The 23,482-nt window shown below is 30.1% G+C and overlaps 1 protein-coding gene across 1 annotated transcript in view; it reads right to left on the bottom strand.

The window, feature by feature from the left end:
* LOC109595144 (dynein regulatory complex subunit 7) overlaps window positions 1-22,921 on the bottom strand; it is a 74,206-nt gene extending 51,285 nt beyond the window's left edge. The window contains exons 1-2 of the mRNA XM_020010440.2: window positions 22,382-22,921; window positions 22,197-22,322 (exon numbers count right to left, since the gene is read on the bottom strand). Of these exons, the coding sequence (XP_019865999.1) occupies window positions 22,197-22,322; window positions 22,382-22,921 (666 nt within the window). The remainder of the gene's footprint in view (window positions 1-22,196; window positions 22,323-22,381) is intronic.
* Window positions 22,922-23,482: the final 561 nt, after the last annotated feature.

A 23,482-nucleotide genomic window follows, 5' to 3' on the forward strand; every position in this document is an offset into this window, starting at 1 on the left:
GAATTATTATTATTAATTTAGTATAAATAAACATTTTTAGCCAAAACATCAATAGAAACATGAGCCTGTAAGTAATAAAATAGTTTTATTTTTAAAAATAAAAATGTCAATATTTAATGTTTAAATTAGAAGTTTAAAACCACAATTATTAATTAAAAATTGGGTAATATTATGAATAATATCTCAAAATTAACGATAAAGTTCAGAATATAAGGAACAATTTTTTAAATCTTTAATAGAACATTATTAACTTATTATAAACAGTTTTAGCCAAAACATGGATAGAAACGTGAACGCGCATATAAATTATAGAATAGTTTTACTAACATATCCTTTTAAAAATAAAAATGTTAATATTCAATGTGTAAACTCGAATCGCAATTTTTAATTAATATTTTGGTAATTATAACATGTTTAAATATTATTAAAATTAGCAATCAGAACGTAAGAAAAAAATTAAACTAATATTTAAAAACATTAATGGAACATTATTATTTAACATAAATAAATTTTTTCAGCCAAAATATCAATAAAATATTATTGTTCAATTATATGAAAAAATTATAAACATGCAATTTAACTGAATAATTTGTCCTGTTCTTTTTAAAATAAAAAAGGCTCATATGAATGATTAGAACGAACATTTAATCATTATTTTAATAATTATATTACCTATCATCTTGAAAACTAAAGATAAAAATAAGATCCTAAGAATGTAAATTAGTCCAAGTTAATAAAATATTATTATTTAGCGAAAATAAATACATCAATATTTCATCACATCAATATTTAATTACACATGTTTGTAAATATTTTTTGGCATATCCTTTTTACAATAAAATCGTTGTGTTGTTGTTTAAAATAGTTTTTTTTAATGTAGAAACATAATATTACAACATTTAAGCAACGTTTCATTAATTCTAACGATCTACATCTTAAAAATAAGGGTTAAAAATAAAAACGTGCGAAACAATGCCAAAACAAATATTTTATAATATGAATAAAACATTATTATTCAGCATAAATGAAAATTTTCAATCAAAACATAAACAATCGGGACACGTGTCGCCGCAAATAGTCAACATGTTAAAACACAAAAATTTTTCGCTCGCCCGTTTTTCTATCCGCATCGCCGTTTTTTCCGCGAGGCCACTTCAACGCAACAAAAACGAACGAACCAACCTACCGCAAAATCCTCTTGTTAGTTGGAAATCATAATTTTCGGGCGCGATTAATGAATTAGAACCGGGGTTGGTTATTCAAAGCGGCGATACGAAATAATTTGACGGGCGTATTATTCGCGCGAGCAATTAAATGAATGAATAGCTAAAACATAAACTCAATTATCGCGGGAATATTTAATGGAGAGAGTCCGTCTGCCCTCTCTTTTTATCTATGTTTACACTGACTAAAATTCCAAACGAACCACTTGTTGAACGCTGTACAGAGACGCTCATTTCTCATTTATGTTTTCGCTCCCGACAACTGTTAAAACAGTTATTAAATGTAATGCGGCCCCGGCCAACGTGTTCCGCGAAAACTTATTGTTGTCCTTAATTTCGTTCGCCGATCGATTCCCCCACGACGCCGTTGACGGCGATCGCAACAATTTTTCCACGGTGTCAAACGTCGAGCCGAAGTGCCGAAATGTTTTTAAATTCGAAACAATAAACTAACGTTTAATTTCTTATACTGTGGGTTTGAGACTAGTGAGATTCTACTTGTTAAATGGTTTTATGTGATTTAATTTTTATCGGCACTTTCGGCGACATTAAATTTACATTTTAAAGCAGGGTTCACTATACTTGTCGCGTGATACACATCGCGATACATATCTTAATATTTACATTAATATTCCCGATGCACATCGAGTTGTGGCAACTTTAAAGAGGTTTACCGAGATTTTAATAGCTTTTATGTTAAGTTAATTGCGGATATAAAATGCCCCGAGACAAAAATCCGGCGTGTATCAAAATTGTTTCAATAAAGCCTTAAATTTAAATTCTGTTTGGAAATTACTTGACGCAAACAGTTGCAAAGTCTTAGGTAAATTACGAACTATAGTAACGGAAATGGGTCTTGCAGATGAGTCTGATGGCTTGCCCCCGGCAGGGACTACAATAACAAAGTAAAAAGATAATTATTATTTGTGCTTTTGTTTTATGCGATTATTATTTTTATTTTATTTGGAAATTTCTGATAAAATTTCTTTATTGGAAGCTACGTAGTGGAAAACATTCGAACATGGGTTAAAGATCCTGATGAAACTGGTATAGTTTCCCAGTTTAAATTTGCATTGGTGAGTAATGGAAAACAAATAATTATAAAATAAATTAGTAAATTTTATAACACAAGTAACATTGGCTCAACGTACCAATAAGTTTTAAATATTTTTATTTATGAATTTCTGTATATATATGTAAAATAAAAATATTTATTTATGTTATTCAGTACTTAAATAGTCAAAACAAAATGAGTAGATCAAATTACCTATTAAATAATGACTAAAATTAATTATGTATAATGTATAAATTAAATTTAATAATCATCTCAATATATCAATAAGTTACTATGCAAATCATATGATACCTACTTGTATTTGTAAAAATTCAAATATGAGTCAAAAATCCTAAAAAATTGATACAGTTTTAAAATTAAAATTGCGTAGTCAGATTCAGCATTGCGATTGTAATAATTCAATCGAGAGAATTTAATATAATATTCCTCTAATCGCTTATTGTCTATACTCTATATAAAGTGTCTTCTTCAATTAAAAATATTTTAGAAAGAAACATTATAATATATAATCAGAGTTCTGAATGTGTTTGTGAATTGACATAATCCCTCTTTAATTGAATCTCTTGTAATTAACAGAGATTAAGTAATTTTAAGTAGCTTAAAGAATGAATTAGTGTACGTCAATTTATGCATAGAATAAACTATTAATTATGTATAAAATAACTAATTATTTAATAATTGAATTAACTTTGTCCCAATGTTTCAATAAGTTTTAAACATTATTATTTGTTAATATACAAATAGAAATGATATTTTTACAGAGAATAATATAATAAACATTCTAAAATTATAAACTCAGTTTTCTCATAAAATTCGTTTATTGAAGGCAACTTCAATCAAGATGATCAGATAATTCATTCTCCGACTGATAAACATTCAAATATACCTAAAGATTATAATTTGTATAGTTTTTAATTACAATTTACCAATAATATTAACTATTAAATAATAAAAAGATTATTTATTTATGTGTATATAAGTAATTAAATTTAGTTATAAATGAACTTTGTCTCAGCGTTTCAATAAGTTTGGAACAATTTTATTTGTCAGTAATATACACATAAAATAAATATGATATTTTTACAGGGAGTGATAAAGGTAAGTATTTAATAAACATTGTAAATTTATAAATGCAGCTTTCTCATAAAATTCGTTTATTGATGACATCTTGTCAAGATGATCACATAATTCATTCTCCTACTGGTAAATATTTAAATATGGACTAAAGATCATAAATTGTATAAATTTTAATTGAAATATACATACGTTAATTTACCCATAATATCAACTAATAAATAGTGAAAAAATATTTGTTTATGAGCAACGTATTAAGCTTAGTAATAAAAGGTTTGAAACATTTTTGTTTGTTATTAATATACAGATATGAAATAAATATGATATTTTTACAGAGTGTGATTTAATAAACATTAAAAAGTAAATTTATAAATGGAGCTTTATCATAAAATTCGTTTATTGAAGGCATCTTGACACAATGATCAGATAATTCATTCTCCTTCTGGCAAACTTACAAATATGGACTATAGGTCATAAATAGTATAGATTTTAATTAAAATATACATACGTTAATTTACCCATAATATCAACTAATAAATAGTGAAAAATATTTAATATGTGCAATGTTAACTGATTAAATTTAGTAATATTTTAGTAACTTTGTCTAAGCATTTCAATAAGTTTGTGTGATATTTTTACAGAAAATAATAAAGGTGAATATTTAATAAACATTTTAATTTCTAACCACACTATTCTCAAAAATTTCCTTTATTAAAGGCATCTTAACAAGATGATCAGATATTTCATTCTCGTACTAGTAAACTTTCAAATAAGATAAGATCACAAATTTCATAGATTTTAATTAAAATATACGCACGTCAATATCTATCTATAATATCGGCTATTAAATACTGAAAAAAATATATTAATTATATACATTATAACTAATTGAATTTAACAATACAGTTAACTTTGTCTCATCATTTCAATAAGTTTATATTTGTTGATATACACATATAAACTATATAAATTTTGCAGAGAGGGATGAATTAAAGAAAATAAATTAATATAACGTAAAAATATTCAAAAAAAAAATGAATTATGTGAATTATAACTAATTGAATTTATCAATAAATTTTAACATTGTCTCACTGTTTCAATATGCTTGAAACATTTTTTTTGTCGATATACACATAAAATAAATATAATATTTTTTACAGAGAGAGATGAAGGTAAGTATTTAATAAACATTTTAAATTTATAAATGCAGCTTTCTTATAAAAATTCAAAGATCTTAAATAGTATAGTTTTTAATTCAAATATACATAGGTTAATTTACCTGTCAAATCTGTATTTTTATAGCAAGACAATAAAAATAATTAAAGCTAATTAACGAAATATTGGTTTTCAAAATTATAAAACTGAAACGAGGTTTTACTTAATTTTTATAATTAAAAATATAAAATTACATTTAACAAACAAAAAGAAATATTTTTTTAAACTGTCAAAATACAATTTTGTCGTAATTGTTTAAAAATAAAAAAAATTCCATTATAAATAACGGCGCCGCGACCTCGGTTTTTCGCAATGAAAAAAAAAAGGGAAGACGAAGCCCCGTTTTTGAAACGCGCCCCGACGACGCGTCGCTTAGTTAATGATCCACATTAAGGACATTAAGGAGCACAATGGCACTTGAATTTTAATAAACAACGTGGTGCATCGCGAACGCTCCTCAGCGTAGTCCGAGCGACGGTTTTCAATGTGGGTCCGTCCGTCCGTCGATCCGTCGGTCCGTCCGTCCGCACGTCCGTCCATCTCTTTTTATCATATTTATAAGTGAATCAGAATCGGGACCCGACAACAAAATAGAAATGTATCAAGAGAGATGGAATGAAGTCGGGCTTTTTATTTGTTTTGTAGTTTTACTACGCTTCTACTACGGACTCTTCATCCCGTTCATTCACATATAATTCATTCATTCATTCATATGCGCCGGTTATTGCTTTGCTTTTTGTTGTTGTTCTACCGCTTTTTCGCGCCGTTTTCAATTCCAACCCCCGCTTTTACTTCTGCTTTCGTTTGGAATTTAATCGAAATATGGATTTCGGCACGTCGTGACGACTTCGGTTCGATGGAACATACGTAAGCGGGTAACGGTGTCGTGTCATTAAGTTTTGCTTTAAGTTTTGAAATGGTTCTGCGAATTGGGGTGTCACTGTTTATTGGCAATAATAAATAAAAACCGGCGACATAGGTCAAATATATGAACACAGTTTATGGACATAATCATTCACTAAACTGGTAATAGATCTATCTGCTTTAAAATGAGTTAATGATTATTATTTATAAATTATATTATTATAAATTGTGTTATGTAAAACTATTTTGAGTCACGAATCAGTAAATTATTGTACCTAAGTTGAGAAATCTTTATTTATATTAAATTTATTGATCTAAATAATAATTTTGTATGAAGAGATTAACGTTTATAACTATTTGAACTACAGTTAATCCTGTATAATCGAAAATGTAGAGATTAGGTTGTAAGTAATGGGTCAGAATACCCAAAAGAAAAACTTCAGCCAAGCCAATTCGTATAACATTTCCAATATTGGCTCTTCTTCAACTGATGGCACCAAGTATGTAATTTACATAAAAAATTAGTTGGACTAGTGGCACACAATCGTGAAAATAATCGAGTGAACATTGAAATTCATGCGAATGCGGCACGAAACAAACGAAAACGTCGAACTTGGACAACGGCTGAACACTTCGGCGAAGAGGAAAACAATTTGGTTCGATCAAACGGCGGAATATATATACGGTGCAAATAAGATTTCTAAGCGAACAAGCGAATGCCGGATGATCGCGGCGCGGCGCATTTAGGTGGGCATTTGGCGGCGTTCGATGCTTTGCGAGCGCGACCCTAAAAGGGGGGTTCGTGCCGCGTTCGCTCACGCCGCCCGCCCTCCTTAAATCCGTCCCTGTCCGCGGAGCGACAGCTGCGAGAGAGCGGCGGATCGAGGGTCAGTCGTGGGGGTGCGGGAGCGGGGTGGTTCGGCGGCCGTGGGGGCCCGCTAGCCGGGCAGGGGGAGGCGGTCGGTTGCCGGCATCTCGCGACGTGAACGCGCCGCGAGCGTCGGCGGCCATTGTGTGCCGTCGTCCGTCGCCGCATCCCCCGGGGGCGCCGCGGTGGGCGGCGGGGACCCGGCCGACCGTTCGCCCCCTTATCTACCTACGGCTCTCGCTCCGCTCTCTCTATGTGTGTGTGTGTGTGTCAGTCTAATTCGCAGATGCCCGGCCGTTTCGTGTTGCGCTCCGGCCGTCGCCCGCCTAAAGCCCCCCTCGGTCCCCCGCCCGCTCCCCTATCTGCGGTCACTACGGCTGTACGGGGCCAAGCCGAACTATCCGTCCTTCGTCTTCGCCTAAATGCCCTTGGAGTAATCCGCAAAAGTTCCATCCATAAACCATATATCACGCACGTCGTGTATTCATTTATGTTCGTGCATTAAAATTATCGTCAAATATCACCTGTTAAATGATGAATAAAATTAATTGGGTATAAAATTTTTTAATTCAATGTAATAAAATTGTTTCTAAACGTATAAACATTTTATTGCCTCATCTAAAATAAAAAAAAAGATTTCACGTGAGAGTCTTACTTACATTTAAGAATCTAAATATTTGTTTGAGTTTGAAGGCACAACTTAGTCATGAAATCCTCTTATTGGAAGCATCTTAATGAGATCCCGTAATACATACTAGTATTTATACACAATGAACTATGAATCAAAGTTCCTAATAAAATTGGTACAGTTTTTAATTTAAAATCTCATAGGTCAATTTATTAAAAAGAATTAAATAACGAGAAAAATTAATTTTGTACAAATATCTAATTAACTTTGACTCAACGAAAAATTTTTATTTGTATCTGTATACGTATATAAGATAAAATTTATAGTCTTAAAGTTAAGAATTTAAATATTCTAAATTCGTAGATAGACGTAGTTTTCGTAATATTTCCTTATTTGGAAGCATCTTAATAAATGATTCGTAATCTTACTAGTAGATATTAAATGAAGGATTGAAGATTTTAACAACAATTTACAAACAAACAAAATTGATTTTGTTTGTTTTATATAATTTTATTCGTATGCGTATATATACTAAAATTATTTTGTTGATACAGTATCTCAAAGGTATTATTCAAATATTCTAAATTAGGCATATTTCTTATATTTCCTTATTGGAAGTATCTTAATAAAATGTTGTACACGTCCTGGTAGGCGCTCAAATATTGGTCGAAGGATCAGATCAAAGTAGTAGTCTTTTTAATTTAATTTATTAAAAAAAAAACAAAAGTTATAATAATTACAAAAAAATAATTGTGTATAAAATATCTAATTAACTAATGGCTCAACTCACACTAAATATTTTTATTTGTCAATTTCTGTATACGAACGTTAAATAAAATTTATAGTCTTAAAGAGAATTTAAATATTCTAAATTTGTAGACATGGCTTTCATAATGTTTCCTTATTTGGAAGCATCTTAATAAAATAATCAGATAATTCATACTTCTAGTAGCAGACATTAAATCAAGGATTGAAGATCGTAACAAAAGTGATATAGTTTTTAATTTAAAATTACATAGGGCAGTTTACTCATAAATTGGAACTATTAAATAATAAAAAAAGTTAATTTTGAATAAAATATCTATTTAAGTTTCAAAATATAATTAATTTTGTTTTTATGTAAGTTTTACACATTTTTATTTTTTAACATTCGTATACGTATGTAAACTAAAATTATTATTTTGATAATGAATCTCAAAAGTCAGTAATTAAATAAATATTCTAAAATGGTATTTCCTTACTGAAAGTATCTTAATAAAATGATGCACTCGTTTTGATAGGTATTCAAATCTTGGTCAATTTAAAATTGCATAGGTCAATTTATGAGAAAAACCAAAAATTACATAATAACAAAAATTAATTGTGTATAAAATATCTAATTAACTAATGGCTTATCGAAACATTTTAAACATTTTTTTGTCCATTTTTATATACGTATGTAAAATAAAATTATAGTCTTAAAGTTAAGTATATTCTAAATTTGTGGATAATGTTTCCTTATTTGGAAGTATCTTAATACAATAATCAGATAATTCGTACTCGCACTGGTTGACATTAAATTAGGAATTGAAGATCTTAACAAAAGTGATAATTAAGGCTTTAATTTAAAATTTCATAGGTCAACTTACCCATCCATAAATTGCAACTATTAAATAATAAATAAAGTTAATTATGTGTAATATACCTAATTAAATTTAGAAATATTCGTATGCGTATGTAAACTAAAATTATTCTTTTGATACAGAGTCTCAAAAGTCGATATTTAAATATTCTATATTTGTAGACGCATATTTCTCATATTGCCTTACTGAAATGATGTTACTCGTCCTCTTAGATATTGAATTGTTGATCAAAGAACCTAAGATTAAAGTGGTATAGTTTTTAATTTAAAATCCCATAGGACAATTTATTAAAAGAATCAAGAATTAAATAATTTTAAAAATTAATTGTGTATAAAATATATATTTAACTTTGGCTCAACGAACATTTTTAAATATTTTTATTTAACAATTTCTGTATACGTATTTATATCTTCTAAATTTGTAGACATAGCTTTCGATATTTCTTTATTTGGAAGCATCTTAATAAAATAACCAGATAATTCGTATTGGTTGAAATTAAATCAAGAGTTGAGGATTCTAACAAAAGTCTTCAATTTAAAATTGCATAGGACAACTAGAAATACAATTAATTTTGCTTTAATATATCAAGTTTTGCACATTTTTATTTGTCAACATTCGTATGCGTATGTAAACTAAAATTATTATTTTGATACAAAGACTCAAAAGTCGGTATTTAAATATTCTAAATTTGTAGACGCATATTTCTCATATTTCCTTACTGAAAGTATCTTAATAAAATGATGTACTCGTCTTGGGAGACATTCAAATATTGATCAAAGAACCTAATTTAATATAAAATTGTGTATAAGATAAATTGTTAAAAAAGTTATAAATTAAATAGTGAATATTAATTATGTGTAAAATAACTAATTAAATTTAATAATACAATTAAATTTGACTCGCGTATCAATAAGTTTTTTAAGACTTTTTCTCTCGCCAATTTCTGTAGACGTATGTAATATATAATATTTTTATAGAGAGTCGTAAAGGTAAGCATATAAATATTCTAAATTTGTAGACGCAACTTTCTCATAAATTTTCCTTATTGGACGCATCTTAATAAGATGATCAGATAATTCGTTCTCGTACATACATTGAAATATGAAGTTCGTAACAATTTTATGCAATTACAGAGTTCATTTTACCTGTAAAAAATAACAATTAATTAATGAAAAAAGTAATTATGTATAAATATAATAATACATTTAACTACTGAATAATAATTTCATTTGCTAATTTCTGTATATGTAAGTATTTAAATATTCTAAATTTGTAGACGAAGCTTTCCCATAAAATTTCCTTATGGGTGGCATTTTAATCAGGTACTCCTACTGATGCATATTCAAATACGAATTACATTTCTGACGATGTGTTATAGTTTTTAATTTAAAAATTTACTTATAAAAACCTAAATATATTGCTTAAACATTGATTATGTATTATAATATAAAGTACCTAATTAAATTTAATTTTTACCTCAATATATCAATAAGTTACAATATATGTATATAAAATAAAAATTAAATTATAGTCTTAAATGTTCTAAATTTGTTGACGCAATTTTATCTTAAAATTTCCTTATACATCTTAACAAGATGATCATATAATACCTAACAATTTGATACAGTTTTTAATTTAAAATGGAAATGAGAGAATTTTAATATAATCGCTTATTGTCTGTATAATATATAAATTTTCTTCTTCAGTTATAAATATTTTAAAAACAAACACTATAATCCAGGTTCTGAATGTGTTTGTGAATGCGTATAATCCCTATTTAATTGAATCTCCTCTAATTAACAGAGATTAAGCAATTTTAAGTAGTTTTAAGAATGAATTAGTAATTAATTTTTCAACTTTTTGCTGGCATATTTACATTTTATATTCTGGTAAATTACTTAGATAATTATGAATTATTTGATGGAAATTTGTAATTCCGAATTTTGGATATAATTAAAATAACAACAAGAAAATTGATTGAGGGCTCATTTATCAACATTTCGAAACTCGGCCGCCCGGCGTGTGTCGTCTACGGGAATTATTAAGAATATAAAAGTGGGCAATTAATGATTAATTTGTCCCAAGGCCGGTCGGCATTCCCCCTCGCCGAAGAAACGGCCACACGATCGTGGGATGGCAGGGATCGCGTTTCGCGAAGGATCACCCTGTATTCGTTGGGATCGATAAGAGCGAAACGCGGTGACGTGGGGGGTCGGTCGGTTCGGATTGGGGGAGAGAGCCGTGCGGCCCGGTCCTCCGCGGTGGCGAATTCCCACGGACGCGTTTCCCGCGGCTATCGCGATCGCGGTGCCCGCCCGCCCGCTTCCCAACCGTCCCAATTTGTCCCGAGCCGTCCCAAGCGGCCGCCGACCGACCCTCCGTCCCCAACCGACCTCACCGAACCACCCCCCCTCTACCTCCCAACACTCCCCCGTCTCTAGCCCACGGAACACGCGTCCTCTCTGGTCACCTCTTCCTCGGCCAATCGATATCCCGCCGCCGCGGCCCTAATTGAAAATTTATCTCGCCGCTCTCCTCCGAACGCTTTGTCTTGGACGCGTCACACGCGTTCTCGTACCCGGCGTACGGATGTCGAGGCCTCGGTGACCGTGCCCGAAACTGACACGTGCCCATCTGCACTGTTTACTGGAACAAAGCCCTTTTTTATTGTGCCCACCTCGAGTTTCATGGAAAGCTACATTTTTAAATGTGAACTTTGTTGTGCGAAGCTCTGGCTAAATTAACTCGGCGACCGTGAACAACATGATACAATTGAAAATTTAAATATCAGATTTATTGATCTCTTAAAAAGCGGATAACAACATCAACAGGGCTATTTTGGCAATTAAAAATAATAATGCAGTCAAAAAATCAATTTTTTAGCATTATTTAATGAGATTAATGAATTTAGTTATTTGTCTAAAATTTTATTGCAATTATGACCAAAAATCTATGTAGCAACATGATAGAAATAGAAAACAGAAAATTATTCGAAATAAAAAAAAAATATATCTTTCCAGTTATCTTACTTCTGCAATGTTACAATTATGTCATATAAAACAATTTAATCAACAATTTACAAAAAAAATTAAAAATATATAGTTTTTCAGCATTAATGTCAGTAGTAGTGGACTTAATTGAAATACCAAATAATACTTTTTCAAAGGTCTGTACTTATGATATTTGTCTCACAATTTTGTTTGTTGTATTACAAAATTATTCTTAACCTCGTTCATTACAATTATGATCACTTCAGGATTTAATGACAGTAATTCGAATTAATTTCTTTTTTAAACAGGTGTGTTTGTAACAAGTCGAATAAAGTGTTACTTACGCTTACGCTTTACAAATTGGCCTCTAAGAGGTTTATTTTTATTCACTGGACATTTTGGTATTAAGATTTTCAGCAGTATTGGAAGTTATGTCACTAAGGAAAGAATAAGCAAAGATAATCTCCATTTAAGAAACATGTATGTATATTTCGGATATTTTCGTTCCTGAAAAAATATTAAAACTATATAGATGAATAATATAAAAAATAATTTTTTGTCAAAATAATTAGTAAAGTAATTAAAATAAAAGTAGTTCTCATACAAATATAAATACAAATTGAAGCTTTATTGAACCAATTTTAACCTGCGTTATTTTATTTCAATTATCTGCTTAGTAAACAGCTATTAAATTCTCGATAAAACCCTTTAAAACAATCTGCATAAATATTTCAGTAGGGGAATTACCGAGTTACTCAAATGTACGGCTTCAACACGAAATAATATTTTGGTAACTCAATATATATATCACGAATTATGATATTTATTTTGATATAAATATCATAATATAGTATAACTTCGGTACTAGTAATTCACATATTTGTATTATTCAGCATTTTTGTGATTTCGCTTCTGTAATCCGGGTGTGAAGATAATACAACATGTCTCAACAATATGAACAAGCAGATATTACTTATTTTAATCTTTTTTTATGCTACGTACAATATACTTGAAAAAGATAATAGAAAAAATCACAAATAAAAAAGAGTTAAATGATGAAGATCAGAGCCACAAAAAATAGTGCCATAAGTGAAAAAATCACTAAATCATTAATAACTATTGATCCAGAATGGAGGAAACATAGTTTGTCAATGATTTGTTGAAGAACAACTAATCCAAGGAGCATTAGAGAGGAGTAGAGGTGATACATCTGAAAATTTAAAATATCGATTTTATTGATATATAGGATGTCTCTTAAAAGTCTGTTAGGAATATAGACAGTTGACTATTAATAATAATTGCAGTCCAATAAATTAAATTTTTAACATTAATTACTAAGATTCATAAATTTAAATATTTATCTGTAATCCGAAAGTGAAAATAATACATGCCAAAAACAATGTTCTTCTGTCTCAACAATCTGAACAACCAGATATTATTGATCACTTATTTTAATATATTCTTGTGTTTGGAGCTACACACAATAAACTTGAAAAATATAATAGAAAAAATCACAAATCTAAAAAAATCAGATGACGAAGGTCAGGGCCTCAAAAAAAATATGTGCCATAAGTGAAAAATCACCGAATGATTAAGAACTATTGATCCAGAAAGTGTAGGAGGCATGATATAGTTGAAGAACAACTAATTTAAAATGCAATAGAGGGTAGTATCTATTAAAAATGTAGAAGAATTCATTACAATCTGATGATATAAATGTACAGAAAGTCAATTCGTTCTCATTGATCATCCAATTGACTGATGAGAATAATCTTCTTATGAGAGGTTTATTGCTTCTGTGAAGACTCAAAGAAAGCTGAACGCAAAATCAAAGTAAAATAGACACTTATTTAAACAAAATGATCTATTTCCATTGATTACATCTGTGTATAATATATAACATTTTTCGTACGTACATTTTATATATATTTGACATATTTAAAAAATTTACCTATATTTTATTTTATGAAAATACATGTTTATTTTGTTTGTATCTTCATTATAACAATGCCTAATTATATTCTAGTAGTTACACTTCTACCCCCTTTTTTTAAAATAATAATAATAATTTCGCATTTTATGTCATATCGAATATGGGGTCAGTCAGCCCGTTAGTGACTGATTAACACATATACCCTATCTATTAATTATCTTATATTTGGTTTGCGAATTATTCATAAATCTGTTTAATTAACGATTCTTTTTGAACTGAATCAGTGTTATTTGTACATGTATTACTTTCCATACATAATTCTATGATTCAAGGGTCCTGTAATCGATGGCACATTGTCATCGTTTGTTAGATATAAGAGAAGGATTGCGTATTAGTCAGTCTGCATTGTCATGTTCTTGCAGTCATAAATAAATAATAGTGTAACTACGTTGTTGTAATCGCTTTGAGTAATTAAAACGATTCAGAAGTACCGAATTTTCAGCGCAGGAAAAAAACCGATACGAAAGGGGTTAAAGGCTAATCCAACGTCACTTAGAACAAATAATAAAACTTGTAAAACTAGAAATATAAATAATCCCAACTAAATATTATTTTGCATTGTGTTGACGCAAAACAATTTGGGGTAATGGAAGCTTTTTGCAAAGATATTAAAGTACGTACATATTTAGTTAATCAAATTATACATCAATGCAGCTGAACCGATACTAATTTAATTATTGAACATTGTTCAATTACCAAAGTAATGCACATACATGTGTGTCTGTGTGTGCTTTTTTTCTATCGTATGCGACCACGTGACGTCATCAAGTTCTGAAAGTTAATTAGCTATTTTCTGCGGCCGGTCGCACGAAAATAAAACGGTGGGCCATCGAAATGAGGCCTTGGAATTGGGTTTCCCGAAACGTTGGTCGCATGACGTTGACCGCTTTCGAAACCGCCTCTCGATTCGATTTGGGTCCGCGTGTTCTTCGCGGATGTCTCGTCGGCTGCGAGATTAGAGAGGCCCGCATTTATCTGTCCGCCGCTCCCCCGGGGCCCCGGGGAGGGTGATAAGAAACGCGGCGCGGATTCTGGGAAGGACACGCGGCGGGTGTGCGGAGGGGACCGGCGGGGCGACGGACGAGGATTGCGAGGGAAGGGTCGGGCGGCGAACGGGCGTGAGGGGGACCGAGGGGGCGCGGGCGGTCGACGGACCGCGCGATCCGCGATCAACCGTCGCCGCCGCGTCCTCCTCCCCGTCCCGCCCCCTCGCCCCGCCGTCGTCCGTCCGTCCGTCCGCACACGTCCACCACCCGATTCCCTCTGCCTCTGGGTTCACGCACAGTCATCCAATACCGATTATCGACGTCACGTCCACAAACAACCGTAATCGGTTAGCCAAACAAATTTCCATGCGAAAACGGAATCGGCCAACACTTACTGACGAATAATGTCGATCTGCGAAAAAATTATAAACATAAACAATGAGACAGGAGCTAAAGCGTGGGTTGGATACCATAAAAAATCACAGGGATCAAAATACTACTACTAATATGAAATTTTTCAAAAATCTTTTTTGAAGTCTTGATAAATATTGTCACGTATTACATATTACACATTAGAATGTACCCTGTAATATTGTTATGTTTGAAACATTGTATTTGTAAATTATACGCACTAAATTATAACTTATAATACGGAAATTAAAAAATGTCCCATTAAAAAGTGTCAAATAACATTAAAATACAATCGAACATCGATAACTCAAAGGAAATGGGTGATTATAAATTAATTAATTTATAATTTATATAAAATACTGATAATGAATGATGGTGATGGAAAAATATAGTATAAACAAACATGTGAACATTTGAAAAATCACAGAGAAAAAATAATGTACAACAATTGAAAATTTTGTTCATTGTTGATAAATATTATTATATTTTTAGAAGAAAATTTAACAATTTCATTATTCTTTGTGTCAACAAAGACGCTTCAACATTCAGTAAATTATATCTTATAATAAAGAAATTATAACAAGTCACAATAAATTATGTAAAAATTTGAAAGAGTATCGTTTTAAGCAGAGCAAAAAAAAACTTCATAATAGTAAATAATATATTTGTTAGTTTGATTGTTATATATATACAGAATTATTTCATTGTTATTTGATTTTATAAAAAAGATTCCAAATAATGGAGTCATTTATAAACAGTAAATTATTATATATAAAGTGGAAATTAAAAATTGTGTAAAAATTAGAAAGACTGAAGTTGAATATTATTATGATAGTAATTTTAGATTAACTTATATTATCTATCTATAAAAAACTTACTGATTTCGATAATCTGTGAAAAAATATATAGTTATAAACAAACATGCCGGTGTTGAAATGTATATGGGAACATTTAAAATTAATAAAACGCAGAGACAAAAATACTATTAAAAATATGTTGCCAATAATCGGCTTAATATTATTGATATGCATATGAGCATTTTCCTAAAAAAACTTAAATACTAATTGTTGATCAATATTGTTAGACTTTTAGTAATAGATAAGACTACATTTCATTAAAATTATAGTTCATAAAATATTACAAAAATTTAAAAGGGCCACAATAAATTGTGTAAAAAAAGAACATTATCCTTAATGTTATAAAGATCAATCTGATATTGGCTCCATATTATTGATATGAATATAAATATTTTCCTAAGAAAACATCTTTTTAAAGCCTAATTGTTGATAAATATTGTTAGATTTTTAGTGATGAATGAGGCGATATTTCATACAAATTATATGCAGGAAATTGTAATTGATAATATAATATAAAAATTAAAAAAATTGCAATATCAGTAAACATTTGAAACAGTGAAAAAATAACACTAAAATATCCATGTTCACTACTGTCAACAACTAATACTTTCTGTAAAAGACTTAATGCTGGAAAATGGTATAAATCTATTATTTGTGAAAAACCATAGTTATAAAGAAAGATATAAGAATTCAAGTGTGTGATTGAACGTCTAAAAATGGATATAGACAAAAATACTACATAATTAAAAATTTATTTCCAATAATCAACTTCATATTATTGATAGGCATATGCACATTTTTTCTTTTTTAATGTTTCATTGTTAATAAAATTTGTTAGATTTTTAGTGATAAACGAGAAGATATTTCATTGAAAATATAGGCAGAAAATCTTAATTCATAATTTAATACAAAAATTAAAAAAGTCTACAATATTGTGAAAAAATAATATTAAAATATCCATGTCCACTACTGTTGTGGAAATTATGGATTAATTTATAGTTTCTGTAAAAAATTTAATGATGGACAATGGCATAAATCTATTATTTGTAAAAAACTATAGTTATAAACAAAGAAATTAGAATTCAAGGGATATAGACAAAAATACTATATAATTAAAAATTTATTTCCAATAATCAGCTTCTTATTATTGATAGACATATGAACATTTTTTCTTTTTTAATGTTTAATCGTTGATAAAATTTGTTAGATTTTTGGTGATAAACGAGAAGATATTTCATTTAAATTATAAGAAGAAAATCTTAATTCATAATTTAATATAAAAATTAAAAAAGTCTACAATATTGTGAAAAAATAATATTAAAATGTCCATGTCCATTACTGTTATGGAAATTATGAATTAATTTATAGTTTCTGTAAAAAAAATGATGGATAATGGCATAAATCTATTATTATTTGTTTATATTATATTCTTATTTGTTTTTTACAAGATTTTTAATTAATTATAAATTATAAGCAGTAAATTATAATTTATAATAAAAAAGGCACAGTATATTGTATTAAAATTGGAAATTGTGTCGAATAACATTAAAACATTAATCCCCATCATTGATATGAACAAAACTAAATTTAAAATTGTATTGTATATTTTAATTAAATATAATTTTCTATAAAAGAATGGAGGGACAAACCAAAAACAATAAATATCAATCAAATCTTTCCAGTGACTAATTGTAAGATACGAATCTCCGAAGCCGATTTTGTCAATCGTCGCATCGGAACGACGATCACTGTGCGTTCGAGGCGATGGTCGGCCCGTCCGTCCGTCGGTCTGTCGTTGTGGGTCGGCGAGTGAGTGAGTGAGTGGCGCGGCGTCGATAATTAGATGCCGTGTTGCGAGGGCCGTAAACACACACACACACACACACACACACAACACACATACACACACACACACGGATCGTACCCGGGACCCGCTTAATTGGAAATCCGTTACGGAACGGTCAACCTCTCTCCCTAATGTGGCTTGCAGATGGTGCACCCGCTCAAGAAAAACGTGCCGGGATTGTCTGCCATCCGAAGATCGGAACGTGGAAAAGTAAGAGCCGTGCCGCCAACGTTTCCAGCGAATTCGATTACGTCCGGCCGGTTCAGATTAATCGATTCTGCTAATCGCGATTAACCGCATTCGGTCACTGCGGGTCATCGTTTTGAGTCTTTAACCACGATCAATGATTTTCATGGGTACTCGGGAATTGGATATTCGGTGAATCGATGATACGTTTTGTCAAAGGAAATGTGTACATAAGTTTAATTAGTCAGCAAAGGATAAATCAGACTTATTTAAGCTTTGCAAAATTGCTCTGTATTCCGTTTATGAATCAAATGCCAAAATTTCTAATAGCCAATTTCAAATTCTAACAGACATATGAGAATGCTCGTTATCTTAATATCCAATAACTTATGCATATACATATATTTTTTTAACGCTATTTGAAAGTACTCGTAATTTTTTCTTAACTCACAGATTCTTCTTTTTTATCTATCTCTTTCTAGTTATCAATAATTCATACACCGTGTGCTTAAAATGTATTAAATTTTGAACAAAGATATAATCATCAATGCTGCCATATTCATTAGAACTCCCTAGATTTTAACCAATATAATGCTTAAAATATATTAGATTTTGAAATTCATTAAATTTATTAGAATCAATATGTTTGCTAAAATATCTTGAATTCAAAAAGAATATATAATCATAAAGTTGGTTAATTTTATTAGAAATCAACGTTAATTAAATTTATTAAAATCCCATAGATAACAATTAATACAATATTTGCTCAAAATGTGTTAAATTCATAAGAAGATATAATTATCAACTTTGGCTATATTTATTAGAATTTCCTACTATAAACCAATATAATGTTCGCTTACAATATCTTGAATTCAGAAGGAAGATATAATCACCAATTTTGATTAACTTTGTTAGAATTTCGTAACTATCAACCAATAAAAGTTGGTCAAAGATGCATTAATTTTAAATAGAATATATAATCATCAACACTGGTTAATTTTATTAGAATCTTCTAGTTGTAAAATAATATAATTTGCTTAAAATGTGTTAAAATCATAAGAAGATATAATCACCAATGTTAGCTATATTTATTATAATTCCATAGCTATTAAACCAATATAATGTTTAAAATACCTTGAATTCAGGAAGAAGCTATAATCCTAACTTGTTAATTCTATTAGAATCTCTTAGACATCAACAATTAAAAATTGGTTTAAAATGCGTTAAATTCAGATATAAGATATAATCATCAACAATAGTCAATTTTATTAGAATATTCTAGTTAGCAAGTAATATAATATTTATATAAAATGTGGTAAATTCAGAAAGAAGAGATAATCATCAACGTTAGTTAAATACATTAAAATCCCCTAGATAACAATCAATATAGTATTTGCTCAAAATGTGTTAAAATCCTAAGAAGATATAATTATCAACGTTGGTTATATTTATTAGAATTCCCTAGCTATTAACCAATAAAATGTTCGATTAAAATACTTTGAATTCAGGAAGAAAATAAAATTACCAACTTTTGTTAATTTTATTAGAATCTCTTAGGCATCAACCAATAAAATATTGGTTTAAAATGCGTTAAATTCAGATATAAGATATAATCATCAACGATTGTCAATTTTATTAGAATATTTTAGTTAGCAAGCAATATAACATTTACACAAAATGTGGTAAATTCAGAAAGAAAAGATAATCATCAACGTTGGTTAAATATATTAAAATCCCCTAGATAACATTCAATATAGTATTTAATCAAAATGTGTTAAAATCCTAAGAAGATAATTATCAACGTTGGCTACATTTATTAGAATTCCCTAGCTATTAACCAATAAAATGTTCGATTAAAATACTTTGAATTCAGGAAGAAGATAAAATCATCAACTTTTATTAATTTTATTAGAATCTCTTAGGCATCAACAAAAAAATATTGGTTTAAAATGCGTTAAATTCAGATATAAGATATAATCATCAACGATTGTCAATTTTATTAGAATATTTTAGTTAGCAAGCAATATAACATTTACACAAAATGTGGTAAATTCAGAAAGAAAAGATAATCATCAACGTTGGTTAAATATATTAAAATCCCCTAGATAACAATCAATATAGTGTTTGCTCAAAATGTGTTAAAATCCTAAGAAGATATAATTATCAACGTTGACTATATGTATTAGAATTCTCTAGCTATTAATCAATAAAATGTTCGATTAAAATACTTTGAATTCAGAAGAAGAAGATAAAATCACCAACTTTTGTTAATTTTATTAGAATCTCTTAGGCATCAACCAATAAAATATTGGTTTAAAATGCGTTAAATTCAAATAGAAGATATAATCATCAACACTGATCAATTTTATTAGAATATTCTAGTTGTAAAACAAAATAATATTTGCATAAAATCTGTTAAATTAAGAGAGAACATATAATCATCAACGTTGGTAAAATTTATTAAAATCTTCTAGATAACAATCATTGCTCAAAATGTGTTAAAATCCTAAGAAGATATAATCATCAAAGTTGGCTATATTTATTAGAATTCCCTAGCTATTAAACAATATAATGTTCGCTTAAAATATCTCGAATTCAGAAAGAAAGAAGATATATAATCACCAACTTTTGTTAATTTTACTAGAATCTCTTAGGTATCAACCAATAATATATTGGTTTAAAATACGTTAAATTCAGATGGAAGATATATTCATCATCAATAGTCAATTTTATTATAATATTCTAGTTATCAAACAATATAATATTTGCATAAAATGTGGTAAATCCAGAAAGAAGAGATAATCATCAATGTTGGTTAAATTTATTAAAATCCCCTAGATAACAATCAATATAATATTTGCTTAAAATGTGTTAAAATCATAAGAAGATATAATCATCAATGTTAGCTATATTTATTAAAATTCCTAGCTATTAACGAATATAATGTTCGCTTAAAATACCCTGAATTCAGAAAGAAGATATAATCTTCAACATAAGTTAAGTTAATTTTATTAGGATCTCTTCTCCATCAACCAATTAAATGTTGGTTTAAAATGTGTTAAATTCAGAAAGAAGTTATCATTATCAATGTTGTTTAAAGTTATTAAAATATCATAGATAACAATCAATATATTAATTGCTTAAAATATCTTAAATTGAGAAAGAAGATATAATCATCAATGTTGGCTATATTTATTGGAATCCTCTACCCATTAACCAACATAATAACAAAGGAGATAATCATTGATGTTGTTTAAATTTATTAAAATCTATTAGCTATCAATTTAGTATTTACTTAAAATATTATAGTATGACATGATAAATCAATATATTATTTTCTTAAAATGTGTTAAAATCATAAGAAGAAATAATCATCAACATTGGTTAAATTTATAAAATCTAATTAACAATTAATATGATATTTGTTTATTAAACATCAGAAATAAGATATAAGCATCATAACCATCATCCTTGCTATCAGTCAAAATAATGTTTACTTAAAATTCAGAAAAAATATGTAATCATTAATGTTGACTGCATTTATTAAAATGTCCAAGCCATCAGTTGATATAATGTTGGCTTAAAATGTAATCAAATTCATTGTGCAGATAATTTCGCAAATTGCCATTATGGAATTTCCTAATCCGAGCGTTTAATTTTTTAAGTTAAAACATCAATAAACAATCACGATATTAACCGGTAATTGCAGTGAAACATTTAGAAACCTCCGGTGGTAGAATGTAGTCGGTGTCCGCCGCGGACCGCCGTTGTGTCTTGGTGCGCCGTCGATAATTAGATGCCGCCGTAAATTCCGAACGCGGTCCGCTCGTCCGACGGCCCCCAGGTCCCCCGGGGGGGTGGCAATTTAGGGGCCCCAACGATCTCTCTGTGTGTGTGTGTGCGTGACGGCGGACGGACGGACGTGAGAAAGGGACCGTTTGGGGGAGGGTTCGGCCGGGACGGTTTCGGGTGTGCGGGGGGCAAGGGACGGAGAGCCCTCGCGGGGCCGGATCGCGGCATCTCGCGCCCGACCGACGCCGCTCCGTTCCGTCACCAGGGTCGGCACCGGCAACTTTACCGGCGTCGTTTTTGGTCGAAGGCCCCTCGTCCAATCAATTTTCGCCCGTTAATAACGGCACAAATAAATTTTCGACATACACTTTTTAATAATAAAATGTCTAATATATTCATATGACAAATCAGCTCTGATAAGAAAACATAGGAAACCGTATAATAAATGGTTTTGATAAAAAACACCCTACCTCTACCAACTTGTATTACTTTATTTATATTGGTATGTTTTTAAATAAATTTTCCGTGAAATCCCGAAATAAAACCATGAATAAATTCGTACTCACCAGATTTGTGGGCTCCTCGAGGTTTTCGTATAAAATGAAGTCGTTAACAAACTTTAAGCAATCTTTCCAGAAGCTAATTTGGGGATACGCAACAGCTGTAGGTCTTACTGTAGTACACACCATTTTCTGAAATGAATAAAAATCTATGTAAAATGCGCACATAAAAACTACATGTTCGTCGAGACCTGCATTCCACATTCGTTGTCGGCGGCCAGAAAGAGTGGCTTTCTATCTGGATATTTGTAAGAAAACTGTCGGCGGAAGTTCTCGGCATAAGTAAGAACCACTTTTTCCTTATCCGTATTTTCGTAATAGTTCCGGGGAAAATCGGACATGCCCTCGAAAAACACATGGTCAATCTTTGGCCAGCACAACTTGATCAAATTGAGTTCATTCTCGATCTTCTTGATGCGATCGGTGGTAAGTGGAATTGGCTCAGGAAGTACACGCGGCTTGTCTAGTCTGGTAAAGACGGAGAACGGCTCTGGTTCTTCGTGTTCATATTCTTCTTCGTATACTTGTTCGTATTCTTCTTCATAATCTTGTATGTATTTGTATATGAAATCCTCTTCTTCCGGCAAAACGCTATGTATGGTTTCCAGATATTCTTCCAGTTCGTCTTTGTGCTCCTCCAGTGAGTGTTCCTCCTCCTCCAATACGAACGAACGTGTTATAGCTACTTCGGCGAAACCAACTTTATGGCCTTCATCTTTTGGATCAGCCATTTTTTTGCTTATAGCTTAACTTATAAAGATAATAAAATAAATGACATTAGTCGTCAAGTGAAACTACGAATGCATGGTGTGTTTATTGATCTAACAACTAACCACGCAACTTATAATAGATACGCAACAGATATTTTGTTACACTTTGTTTAAATAATATGAATATTTTTAGATGCAATTTTGGTGAAATTTAAATAATTTGAAATTACATTTAATGTCTTGCTTTGAAATTCCCAGTTTACACGTGTATATTAAAAAAAAATTAAATGTTTCCTATTTTTTTATTATATGTTATACATGATTCATATTCTTGATGGTTTTACGCATTTTTTAATTTCATAAAATTATTCTGAGCTGAAGACGTAAATTGAATTAAAGTATGCTGGAAACAGCGTGCTATAAACCATGGGGACTAATGCTTTATGCAAAAAGATTTTTGGAGCAACAAGTCGGTTAATATTTACGATGAATTCCATTTTTTATTTTAAATTAGTTTCATAATTGCAGAAAACATTCTCATTGAATTCTTAAAACCAGGTGGCGCCATTTTTTAAAGAATCT

The sequence above is a fragment of the Aethina tumida genome, chromosome 1, assembly GCF_024364675.1.
Source record: "Aethina tumida isolate Nest 87 chromosome 1, icAetTumi1.1, whole genome shotgun sequence".
In the NCBI taxonomy this organism is placed as follows: domain Eukaryota; kingdom Metazoa; phylum Arthropoda; class Insecta; order Coleoptera; family Nitidulidae; genus Aethina; species Aethina tumida.